Below are 13,519 nucleotides of genomic sequence, written 5' to 3' on the forward strand. Positions count from 1 at the left end.
TTATTTGCTTTTGAAGAATTGAATAAATGGCTAAGCAAATGAATGAGTCTTTAGGGAATGGGATTTTAAACAAACCACTTGTTTAAGGTTTTAATCTATCTCAGTAATCACTGACCAAATTAGAACCTCTTAAACCCAGGCTTGTTTATTATTCCGGTTAGTCAAACCTACATAAAGTCAGTGGTGAAACACACAAGGACACGGACCACTGCATGCATCCCACCCAGCCAGCACCAGGGAGGCCATTTATTGTCTCTAAAATAAAACAAAAGACACAGTGTTTTGTTTCTCTTTTATTGCAACCCATTGCAAGGTCAAAAGATTCACGGAAATATAGAAACTACAAACTGGGTGAATTTCCTTTATCCACTCAAAAAGACATTAAAGACAAAGGACCAGAATTTTTCACTACAGCAATATATTTCATAGTCTTTATTCTGAAAATACTGTTGACATTTTGGAGAGGATAAAAAGCCCTGCATTAAATGTGTTCACATATATTTATGACATTCTAAGCAAAACAAGAAACTCTATATTGCCCAGAAATCATTTTAAGCCTCATTTCAAAGCATCTAATGAGAACACATTCAACAACCATCACAGGATCACTCAAGGTGATGCTTTTTTTTTTTTTCCTGATTGTTTTTTGAGATTAATGCTTTGAGGCTGGATATGATATTTCTACAGATTTCTACAAATATACCAAAGCAGTTTTCCAGGTTATGTTGCATCAGGCTTTCTGGATTAGTCAACATCTTAAGGAATAAGTGCAAGTCCCCCACCCCACCCCACCCCCCAAAGCTAAAGCATGTTATAGTGCTGTATTTTAGATTCAAACAATGCAACATTAAAAAAAAAAATCAATTATACACTTCTGAAACCGTTTGACAACCGAACTGTAACACTCTGAAGATTATTACAACTTTGAACTGAAATGGCACCATCCCTATCATCAATGACTCTCTCCCTTCTTTTGTCTTTTTTAAACTATTTAAAATATAGTGTGACATATATAAAAATTAAACTTTTGTTTATTCACTCAAGCTACTATTACTATACATACTGTCTTATAAATTAGTTTTGGATTAAAAACCAGTTAAAATATTGTGAATTAAAATATTTTTTCAGTGGTGGGGAAATGAATATGAAAATGATACCAATTGATGTGCAAGAAGAACTTTTTTATTAATAATAAACAGCTTTTTTTTCCTTACACAAATTTTATTCCTTTCAAATTAAATTAGTAACCTATTTAGTGATGGAAAAAATACCCTTGGTGCTTACTAACTAGATTTTCTTAACTGATTGGGATTAAAAGCAAAAAACATGCCACATCACAAACATGTTGACATAATCAAAGGAATCAGTGTTTACAAAAAAGGAGTCATTATAAATAAGTGAATGGTATTTGAATGGAAAGCTATATTTTGTTTCTTACAGCTAGTATCATTTTAGCCATATTGGGACTTACTGAAAGTGAAACTCAAACCTTAGTATATCTGTTAAAGACCAAAAAACCAGTTATGTCCACATTGGGGAAGAATAAATAGCAAACTCACAAGGCAGGGTTTTGTGTCTAGCTCTACTGTGAAAGATAATCAGTCTTTAGCTTAAAAAGGCTCCCTGCTGTCTTGATCTAGACACAGGAAAGTTTACTTGAGCCCGAGTCCCTACTATGAATTAATTATAAAGATGTGTGAAATCAAGACATATATTCATTTACTGATAGATATTGTCTTAACTGAAAGCTGGCAATCTTTAAACAAAGAAATGCTTATTTCTGACGAGTGTAAACAGAATCTTAAGGAAAAGATTTTCTTAATTTTTCTCTTAACTCATACATTAACCAGCAATAGATCTTTATAGTAGCACAAGAACTATTCAAAAATAACATGCATATATCCAAAAAACCTGTTCTAAAACCCAAAACAAAACAAAAAAAAAAAAAAAAAGAAAGAAAAAAAAGATAAATCAATAGAAAGATTGTCTACTTATATCTCACTCATTAATCTTCTATTCATGTGATTACCTCCAAATCTCAGGAATATATTTTCATAATTACCGAAATTAACAAAAATAATTAAATGATCTGTAGGTTTTTTTCTTTTTAAAATAACTGCACACTATTAATTACATTGGTGCCTTTAATGTGGATAATGCTAAGATTAGCTCCAAATATCATTAAAATATATCCGGACCAGTTACTATCCATGAAATAAAAACTAATACAACGTTAACATAAAACTTAAGTAAAATATTCAGGACTCAACAGAACACATTTGCAGAATAATGAATAATTAACTTTTGTGAGCTGGCCAGGGGAGTTCAGATTGCTGCCTCCACATAAAAATCTTCACAGAAGGCTTTATTTTCTCTAGTCCCTACCTCACCTATAGACAGCAAGTCAGCTCCTGCAGGTAGACTGAGGCAGAGCCACAGCGGATGACATGTTCCCTCAGGGACCTGGAGGAAGGCCCCTTCTGTCAGAAAACGATGTAGAAAGAAACTGCCCTGGAGTTTGTGCACACGTGCTCATGTACACGTAGAGGAGGGGGTGTGAGAACCTATATGTGTGGGTGTGCCTACAATTTCGCAAAGTACTGGTTTCCTGGTTTCTAATTAGTGCAACATCACTTCTGGTCTGGTCATCATCAGGAGAAGTGCACGATTCTATCTCATCAAAAGAGAAGGCACATGCCTTCCTGTTGGGGCATCTTTAAGAGGCAGTAATTAGAAGATCAAAATAATAGACCAAAGTTTTTTGGTTTTATGGTAAAAAAAAAAATTTCCTTTAGAGAAATAAACCTTTGAACTTAAAAACTAAAGGTTCTGTGGCTTCCGAAATCTTTAATTTTTAAGGAAAATAACTCCCAGCTCACCTGGGAACAAATAGCAGTTGCGCTTATGCTATGCAGTATGCAAACAAGACACAAACATACACACTAGGGTACACCCGTAGACATGGAACAGTTAAAACCTTTCCAAGGGATCACCCACCCCAGATCTCCAATTACCCTCCACCCTGCTGAATGATCCGAGTGGATGTGCCACGGACAGGAGTGTTAGGAGGAGGCGGCAGACATGTTGGGGGTCCACCCCATCTGATAGGCTCTCTCCAAGGTCCTCTTGCAGTCCTGCAGCACGGTGCTGAAGGTGATGTGGGGGTACTGCTGTACCAGCTGCTCCACCGTCACTTCGTTGACCTGCAACCACAGAAGAGCTGCCGTCACGCACACAGACCGCTGAAACCACCAGCTGCCCACATCCTCGGGCGTGCTGTCGGTGGCACTGGGAACCCTCACCCTCACCCTCAGCAGCATGAGAAAGCGTTTTATAAGTTACGTGTTCCTTTTTGTCTGGCCTTCCTGATTTCCTAAGTACTGGTGTTCATTCACCCTTGGAGATTTGGAGATTTTTGAAAAATACTTTTGCATTAAGTAATGTCTACCTGTACCTGGAGATCTGGAGATTTTTGAAAAAGACATAAGAAATCAAGTGTGTTTTCTAGAAGCACAAATGATGGTGACTTACTGAGAGCTTAACAATACCCATGGAAAAGCTAACGCTTGGGAGGAGAGGCAGTGGTACGATAGCATTCTTATGTGCATTTGACTTCATCATCGACCTGACAGCTTCTTTAGGATAAAACTGTAGCTTGGTACAGAAGATCCACAGGATTCTAGATAGAAGTGTTGAGGAAAATGTTTATTTTTCTTTCCTTTAAATGTTAAGGTATTGCAAACTTCAAGTCCCTTTGTGAAAAGGGCTGAAATGTGAGGAATCAATAATTAAAACATACATGGCTGGCAGGTCAGGGATGGCCCCGGTAGACCTTAACCATCAAAGATACCACCTTGATTCTTGATTAGACAAGGCAATCAGACAGGCCTAATTAAAACTAACACCTTTACAATTGCTGTGCTGTGAAGGGATTAATTTGTCAATTATTTTTAAGCTGATTGCAGTTCATATCACAGAAGTAGACAGCTTCCTTCATCCTTTAGATAAATAAATGATTAACCTAAGAACCACAACTTTTAGGTAGCTTTATTTAAAATCTTTATTGAACACTTGGGCATTTTCAAATACATCAATATTTCATTTATCCTGAGTAAGCTGGTCTGAAAGAAGGTGCTTATGATACACAATTTTATGCTCCCTCTCCATGTCTGTCCATTATCGAAAAAGATCAGGACCACCAGGAAAAACCTAAAACAACATCAAACCCTTGCTGTTTGCTTTGAAAGCCTGTTTAGAAGTATGATGACCATGACATTCAGTCATCTGCACTTTTCTGAAATAACATGATGTTTTCTGGATGATTTGGAAAACTATGTTATATATAATCTTTTTTTTTTAAATTGAGAATTGATATTTCAACATTGCATTGATGATACTTAATCTGTCAGAATACCTCTCTATTCAAGACTTGTTTGTATTTAAATCAACTTTCGTTCCAAATTCAATCAAACCGTGTAGTTAATTCTTTTTTGTGATATAGATACAGTGTATAACATTGTTTTCAAAAACAAGAAGAAAATAATCTTAAATAAAAAGGAAAAACCGATATACAAGTTAGAGTTGAGAATATGAACTGAAGGCCTTAAGAGGATTTTTAAGCAGTGTTTTTAATTTTTTAATTCAAACTTATGCTCTAAGTCTTGCTTGAGTTGAGGCAGCTTATAACAGTACAGATAAGAGCTCATGTACCATAAAGCCCTGCCTATCTCTCTAGCATATTTCTGATACTCCAGTCACCTGACATAATTTCAGATCATCAAAATATCCAAGTTTCTTCAGGTCTCAGGGTCCTTGCACATGTTATTCTCTTTCCTGGAATACTTTTTAATCCACTTTCCCCTAAAAACCCCTTCCTTATGTCTACTTCCTAGTCGTTCTTGAGTTCTCAGCTTCAGTGTCATTGCCCCAGGAGACTCTGACCACCGCCCTATCCTTGCTCCCCTTCCGAAGCTACGTAAGGATTCCGGGTTATTTATTCTTTCGACATTGCCCACTTTGACTTCATAGCACTTATAAAGTTAGTTTATAATTGCTTCATTTAATATCTCTTTCTCCTGCTCCAATGTACAATCCACAAGAGCCAAGATCATGTTTGTGTCCCATAAGTCAGGCCTAGTGATTAGTGAATAAATGATAAAATAAATACCAAATAATAAAGAAAAAATAGAAACTAAAAGCAAGGCAAAGTCATACACTAACATATTAATCACAAAGACCAATGATTCCCCGGGGAATTCCTATTTGGCTCAGGAATTCCCTTCTTCAGAAGTCTTCCCTAAGCAGGCCTATCTCCCAGAGAGGTTGGGGTAGGTAACCCCTTTCCTGTGCACCTGTGGTGGGAACCTTGCATGGTTTTTCTTTACTTAAGCACTCTCACGTTGCAATCATCTCTTTACTTGCCCGTCCCTTCCACCTGAACATAAGCCTCCGGGGACCAGGGGACTGCCTTTTATCTTTAAGCCTAGCAAGCTGCACTCAACATGGAGAAGAAACATGGCAACTGTGGTTCATATCATGGACTTCAGAGTCAACCAGAAACAGGCTAGAACCCTGGTTTCACTTTATTTCTTCAAGATTTAGTTTCCTCAACTGTATACACAGGAAAAAAGTACTTAAGTAATAGGATTGTTATAAGGATTAAGTATAAGGATATGCTTAACATTGTGACTGACTTAAAAAGGTCCTCAAGTGGTAGCTCTTAATATTTTTTTTTATTAATTTTATTTTTTTAAAACATATATTTTTATCCCCAGGGGTATAGGTCTGTGAATCGCCAGGTTTACACATTTCACAGCACTCACCATAGCACATACCCTCCCCAATGTCCATAACCCCACCACCCCCCTCCCAACCCCCCTCCCCCCCACCAACCCTCAGTTTGTTTTGTGAGATTAAGAGTCACTTATGGTTTGTCTCCCTCCCAATCCCATCTTGTTTCATTTACTCTTCTTCTACCCCCTTAACCCCCCCATGTTGCATCTCCTCTCCCTCATATCAGGGAGATCATATGATAGTTGTCTTTCTCCGATTTCGCTAAGCATGATACCCTCTAGTTCCATCCACGTCGTCACAAATGGCAAGATTTCATTTCTTTTGATGGCTGCATAGTATTCCATTGTGTATATATACCACATCTTCTTTATCCATTCATCTGATAATGGACATCTAGGTTCTTTCCATAGTTTGGCTATTGTGGACATTGCTGCTATAAACGTTCGGGTGCATGTGCCCCTTCGGATCACTACGTTTGTATCTTTAGGGTAAATACCCAGTAGTGCAATTGCTGGGTTATTCCCACCAACAGTGTAGGAGGGCTCCCCTTTCTCCACATCCTCGCCAGCATCTGTCATTTCCTGACTTGTTAATTTTAGCCATTCTGACTGGTGTGAGGTGATATCTCATTGTGGTTTTGATTTGTATTTCCCTGATGCCGAGTGATACGGAGCACTTTTTCATGTGTCTGTTGGCCATCTGGATGTCTTCTTTGCAGAAATGTCTGTTCATGTCCTCTGCCCATTTCTTGATTGGATTATTTGTTCTTTGGGTGTTGAGTTTGCTAAGTTCTTTATAGATTTTGGACATTAGCCCTTTATCTGATATGTCGTTTGCAAATATCTTCTCCCATTCTGTCAGTTGTCTTTTGGTTTTGTTAACTGTTTCCTTTGCTGTGCAAAGGCTTTTGATCTTGATAAAATCCCAATAGTTCATTTTTGCCCTGGCTTCCCTTGCCTTTGGCGATGTTCCTAGGAAGATGTTGCTGCGGCTGAGGTCGAAGAGGTTGCTGCCTGTGTTCTCCTCAAGGATTTTGATGGATTCCTTTCTCACATTGAGGTCCTTCATCCATTTTGAGTCTATTTTTGTGTGTGGTGTAAGGAAATGGTACAGTTTTATTTTTTTGCATGTGGTTATCCAATTTTCCCAACACCATTTTTTGAAGAGACTGTCTTTTTTCTATTAGAGATTCTGTCCTGCTTTGTTAAAGATTAGTTGACCATAGAGCTGAGGGTCTATTTCTGGGCTCTCTATTCTGTTCCATTGATCTATGTGTCTGTTTTTGTGCCAGTACCATACTGTCTTGATGATGACAGCTTTGTAATAGAGCTTGAAGTCCGGGATTGTGATGCCACCAACTTTGGCTTTCTTTTTCAATATTGCTTTGGCTATTCGAGGTCTTTTCTGGTTCCATATAAATTTTAGGATTATTTGTTCCATTTCTTTGAAAAAAATGAATGGTACTTTGATAGTTGCATTAAATGTGTAGATTGCTTTAGGTAGCATAGACATTTTCACAATATTTATTCTTCCAATCCAGGAGCATGGAACATTTTTCCATTTCTTTGTGTCTTCCTCAATTTCTTTCATGAGTACGTTATAGTTTTCTGAGTATAGATTCTTAGCGTCTTTGGTTAGGTTTATTCCTAGGTATCTTATAGTTTTGGGTGCAATTGTAAATGGGATGGACTCCTTAATTTCTCTTTCTTCTGTCTTGTTGTTGGTGTAGAGAAATGCAACTGATTTCTGGGCATTGATTTTATATCCTGACACTTTACTGAATTCCTGTACAAGTTCAAGCAGTTTTGGAGTGGAGTCTTTTGGGTTTTCCACATATAGTATCCTATCATCTGCGAAGAGTGATAGTTTGACTTCTTCTTTGTCAATATGGATGCCTTTAATTTCCTTTTGTTGTCTGATTGCTGAGGCTAGGACTTCTAGTACTATGTTGAATAGCAGTGGTGATAACGGACATCCCTGCCGTGTTCCTGATCTTAGCGGAAAAGCTTTCAGTTTTTCTCCATTGAGAATGATATTTGCGGTGGGTTTTTCATAGATGGCTTTGATAATATTGAGGTATGTGCCCTCTATCCCTACACTTTGAAGAGTTTTGATCAGGAAGGGATGCTGTACTTTATCAAATGCTTTTTCAGCATCTATGGAGAGTATCATATGGTTCTTGTTCTTTCTTTTATTAATGTGTTGTATCGCATTGATTGATTTGCAGATGTTGAACCAACCTTGCAGCCCTGGAATAAATCCCACTTGGTTGTGGTGAATAATCCTTTTAATGTACTGTTGAATCCTATTGGCTAGTATTTTGGTGAGAATTTTTGCATCTGTGTTCATCAAGGATATTGGTCTGTAGTTCTCTTTTTTGATGGGATCCTTGTCTGGTTTTGGGATCAAGGTGATGCTGGCCTCATAAAATGAGTTTGGAAGTTTTCCTTCCATTTCTATTTTTTGGAACAGTTTCAGGAGAATAGGAATTAGTTCTTCTTTAAATGTTTGGAAGAATTCCCCCGGGAAGCTGTCTGGCCCTGGGCTTTTGTTTGTTTGGAGATTTTTGATGACTGTTTCAATCTCCTTACTGGTTATGGGTCTGTTCAGGCTTTCTATTTCTTCCTGGTTCAGATGTGGTAGTTTATATGTCTCTAGGAATGCATCCATTTCTTCCAGATTGTCAAATTTGTTGGCGTAGAGTTGCTCATAGTATGTTCTTATAATTGTCTGTATTTCTTTGGTGTTCGTTGTGATCTCTCCTCTTTCATTCATGATATTATTTATTTGGGTCCTTTCTCTTTTCTTTTTGATAAGTCTGGCTAGGGGTTTATCAATCTTATTAATTTCTTTCAAAGAACCAGCTCCTAGTTTCGTTGATTTGTTCTATTGTTTTTTTGGTTTCTATTTCATTGATTTCTGCTCTGATCTTTATGATTTCTCTTCTCCTGCTGGGTTTAGGCTTTCTTTCTTGTTCTTTCTCCAGCTCCTTTAGGTGTAGGGTTAGGTTGTGTACCTGAGACCTTTCTTGTTTCTTGAGAAAGGCTTGTACTGCTATATATTTTCCTCTCAGGACTGCCTTTGTTGTGTCCCACAGATTTTGAACCGTTGTGTTTTCATTATCATTTGTTTCCATGAATTTTTTCAATTCTTATTTAATTTCCTGGTTGACCCATTCATTCTTTAGAAGGATGCTGTTTAGTCTCCATGTATTTGGGTTCTTTCCAAATTTCCTCTTGTGATTGAGTTCTAGCTTCAGAGCATTGTGGTCTGAAAATATGCAGGGAATGATCCCAATCTTTTGATACTGGTTGAGACCTGATTTAGGACCCAGGATATGATCTATTCTGGAGAATGTTCCATGTGCACTAGAGAAGAATGTGTATTCTGTTGCTTTGGGATGAAATGTTCTGAATATATCTGTGATGTCCATCTGGTCCAGTGTGTCATTTAAGGCCTTGATTTCCTTGTTGATCTTTTGCTTGGATGATCTGTCCATTTCAGTGAGGGGAGTGTTAAAGTCCCCTACTATTATTGTATTATTGTCGATGTGTTTCTTTGATTTTGTTATTAATTGGTTTATATAGTTGGCTGCTCCCACGTTAGGGGCATAGATATTTAAAATTGTTAGATCTTCTTGTTGGACAGATCCTTTGAGTATGATATAGTGTCCTTCCTCATCTCTTATTATAGTCTTTGGCTTAAAATCTAATTGATCTGATATAAGGATTGCCACTCCTGCTTTCTTCTGATGTCCATTAGCATGGTAAATTCTTTTCCACTCCCTCACTTTAAATCTGGAGGTGTCTTCGAGTTTAAGATGAGTTTCTTGTAGGCAACATATAGATGGGTTTTGTTTTTTTATCCATTCTGATACCCTGTGTCTTTTGATTGGGGCTTTTAGCCCATTAACATTCAGGGTAACTATTGAGAGATATGAATTTAGTGCCATTGTATTGCCTGTAAGGTGACTGTTATTGTATATTGTCTCTGTTCCTTTCTGATCTACTACTGTTAGGGTCTCTCTTTGCTTAGAGGACCCCTTTCAATATTTCCTGTAGAGCTGGTTTGGTGTTTGCAAACTCTTTCAGTTTTTGTTTGTCCTGGAAGCTTTTAATCTCTCCTTCTATTTTCAATGATAGCCAAGCTGGATATAGTATTCTTGGCTGCATGTTTTTCTTGTTTAGTGCTCTGAATATATCACGCCAGCTCTTTCTGGCCTGCCAGGTCTCTGTGGAGAAGTCTGCTGCCAATCTAATATTTTTACCATTGTATGTTACAGACTTCTTTTCCCGGGCTGCTTTCAGGATTTTCTCTTTGTCACTAAGACTTGTAAATTTTACTATTAGGTGACGGGGTGTGGACCTATTCTTATTGATTTTGAGGGGGGTTCTCTGAACCTCTTGGATTTTGATGCTTGTTCCCTTTGCCATATTGGGGAAATTCTCTCCAATAATTCTCTCCAATATACCTTCTGCTCCCCTCTCTCTTTCTTCTTCTTCTGGAATCCCAATTATTCTAATGTTGTTTCGTCTTATGGTGTCACTTATCTCTCGAATTCTCCCCTCGTGGTCCAGTAGCTGTTTGTCCCTCTTTTGCTCAGCTTCTTTATTCTCTGTCATTTGGTCTTCTATTTCGCTAATTCTTTCTTCTGCCTCATTTATCCTAGTAGTGAGAGCCTCCATTTTTTATTGCACCTCATTAATAGCTTTTTTGATTTCAACTTGGTTAGATTTTAGTTCTTTTATTTCTCCAGAAAGGGCTTTTATCTTTCCAGAGAGGGTTTCTCTAATATCTTCCATGCCTTTTTCGAGCCCGGCTAGAACCTTGAGCATCGTCATTCTGAACTCTAGATCTGACATATTACCAATGTCTGTATTGATTAGGTCCCTAGCCTTTGGTACTGCCTCTTGTTCTTTTTTTTTGTGGTGAATTTTTCTGCCTTGTCATTTTGTCCAGATAAGAGTATATGAAGGAGCAAGTAAAATACTAAAAGGGTGGCAACAACCCCAGGAAAATATGCTTTAACCAAATCAGAAGAGATCCCAAATCGTGAGGGGGGAGATAGGGGATAAAAAGAGGTTCAGAAAGGAAAAAAAAAAATGAAACAATTAAAAGAAGAAAATGAATAAAGAAAAAATATAAAAAGGAAAAAATACATATATATTAGATAAACTAGTTAAAAAACATTAAAAAAGAAAAGGGTAAAACTTAAAAAAATTTAGCAGAAGAAGAGAAAAAAAATTGAAAAAGAAAAAAAAATAAATTAACTGCAAGGCTAAAGAATCATGGGGAGAAAGCCATGAGCTCCGTGCTTTGCTTTCTCCTCCTCTGGAATTCCGCGGCTCTCCTTGGTATTGAAACTGCACTCCTTGGTAGGTGAACTTGGTCCTGGCTGGATTTCTTGTTGATCTTCTGGGGGAGGGGCCTGTTGTAGTGATTCTCAAGTGTCTTTGCTCCCGGCGGAGTTACACCGCCCTTACCAGAGGCCGGGCTGACTAATCTGCCCGGGTTTGCTTTCGGGAGCTTTTGTTCCCTGAGCGCTTTCCGTAGAGTTCCGGAGGGTGGGAATGAAGATGGCGGCCTCCCAGTTGAGAGCCCAGGGCCCCACTCCTCAGTGCGCCCTCAGAGAACAGCGCCCAATTACTCCCGTCACCCTGCCTCCAGCCGTGCTCTGAGCTGACCGAGCCTGTGACTGATTCAAGGTAACCCCGAGCTTAGAGCTCACTCCTCGGCTCTGTCTCTGTAGCCGGCTTCCCCGTTCTAATACCTGTAAGCTCTGCGACACTCAGACACCCCCGATCCTTCTGTGACCCTGTGGGATCTGAGGCCACGCTGACCCCACGTGGGCTTCACCCCGGTTAAGCCTCTGGAGCGATGTCCCTCAGCGGAACAGATTTTTAAAAGTCCTGATTTTGTGCTCCGTTGCTCTGCCGCTTGCCGGGAGCCGGCCCCTCCCCCCGCGGTCTATCTTCCCGTCGCTTTGGATTCACTTCTCCGCCAGTCCTACCTTTCAGAAAGTGGTTGATTTTCTGTTTCTAGAATTGCCGTTCTTCTTCTCTTCGATCTCCCGTTGGATTTGTAGGTGTTTGCAATCTTTAGATAAGCTATCTAGCTGATATCCCGCTACCTGAAGTAGTCTCAGCCTGCTACTTCTCCGCCATCTTGACTCCTCCAATATTTTTTTTTTTTTAAGATTTTATTTATTTGTCAGAGAGAGAGAGAGTGAGCACAGGAGAACACAAGCAGGCAGAGCAGCAGGCAGAGGCAGAGAGAGAAGCAGTCTCCCCACTGAGCAAGGTGCCCAATGTGGGACTCAATCCCAGGACCCTGGGATCATGACCTGAGCCGAAGGCAGCGGCTTAACTGAGCCACCCAGGCATCCTGGTAGCTCTTAATATTAAAGCAGGCGCTCAATAACCAATTAATTCATGATATGTTAGGGTGACCAATTCTCTATAGTGATGCTCAATATTGTTCAATTTCTGAGATATTTCAGAAATGAGCTCTGATAACATTAGATGTAATGTTCAAAATAAAATCATCACAGGGCAAGAAGTAACCTTTAAAACGTACTTCATATACAAGCAGAATCTATTATATATTATTCTCTGTGAGAGATTCCAGAACTTTCCTTAATAAAACAGTTCAGGCTTTAAATATCTACTTTCAGAAAATCCTCCCTTTTCTTTACCTGATACTCCCCATTCTGTTGTTAGTTTACCTTCCTCCCTCCTGCCATCAACAAACCCGTAAGGATGCAGTTCCCATTAAGAAAGAAATGAAGACACTTGGTCAGAGAGGATGCCCAGAAAATCTACATTGCATTGCAAGGGAAGAAAGTGTGGTCCGAGCCACTTGATATTCAAGGAACAGCTACCTGAAAAGAGACGATAAAGAATGGAGAAGAAAAGACATTTAAACCCACCCTAAAGATGGGGACAGCCCATCTGTATGGTGTATGTTTTCTAATCTACACATGGGCCCGAATAATGTCCTCTACTTAGGACTGACAGGCAATTGTTTTGGAGATCCAATTTTTAAAAACAGAAAATATCTCTGCGATAACTGTTTTACAGGGATATAGATATAGATACAATTCACCTTAAGCAAACTTGATATGTGACGATAAATTTATGAAGCACATCGATGAGGGGATAATTGTCCACTTGGTAAAGTCCTCCACGGTGAGGTTAATTTACTTTTTCATCTCTCCCAACATCTTTTATACATCCTTTGATTTACCAAAATTCAAGTTACCTACTTCTTTTGCATTAAGTAATGTCTACCTGTACCTGGGAATACAGAGTATATTAGCTCTCTGGCTTTCACAGGTTATGAGCAAGAATAGACAGTAACTTGGCCTCATATGGCTGTATGAAAAGCAAAACAAATAATCCTCTGTGGATAGAATATGTCTTCAAAGCAATCTTTTTGCTAACAGTGCTCTGTAAATTCTAGAAAACAAAGCAGAGGGGAAAATGCAAATATTCCATGTTGGAGCTTTGTTGGGCAGAAGCTATTCAGGGGAAATATCTATCTTTTCCTTATAGTGTCTCCTGGCGATAGAGTGTGACAAATTTTATACTAAAGTTATTTTCATTTACTCCTCAGAAGTACAAATTATGCTCACCTCTTTGTATAGAATCCATAAGCACTTTGGTGTCTTAGAGAAAGAGTTCAGTGTAAGACACCAGGAGGGTCCAAATCATTTTAAATCGTTACG

At 38.7% G+C, this 13,519-nt stretch overlaps 1 protein-coding gene across 1 annotated transcript in view; it reads right to left on the bottom strand.

Moving 5' to 3' along the window:
• Positions 1-293: 293 nt before the first annotated feature.
• Positions 294-13,519, bottom strand: part of LOC111148386 (F-box and leucine rich repeat protein 17) — a 524,279-nt gene continuing 511,053 nt past the window's right edge. The window contains exon 9 of the mRNA XM_022504895.1: positions 294-3,203. Within this exon, the coding sequence (XP_022360603.1) occupies positions 3,063-3,203 (141 nt within the window). The 3' untranslated portion in view covers positions 294-3,062. The remainder of the gene's footprint in view (positions 3,204-13,519) is intronic.

Source organism: Enhydra lutris, unplaced genomic scaffold (genome assembly GCF_002288905.1).
Source record: "Enhydra lutris kenyoni isolate GAN:26980312 unplaced genomic scaffold, ASM228890v2 scaffoldscaffold19, whole genome shotgun sequence".
NCBI classification, from domain to species: domain Eukaryota; kingdom Metazoa; phylum Chordata; class Mammalia; order Carnivora; family Mustelidae; genus Enhydra; species Enhydra lutris.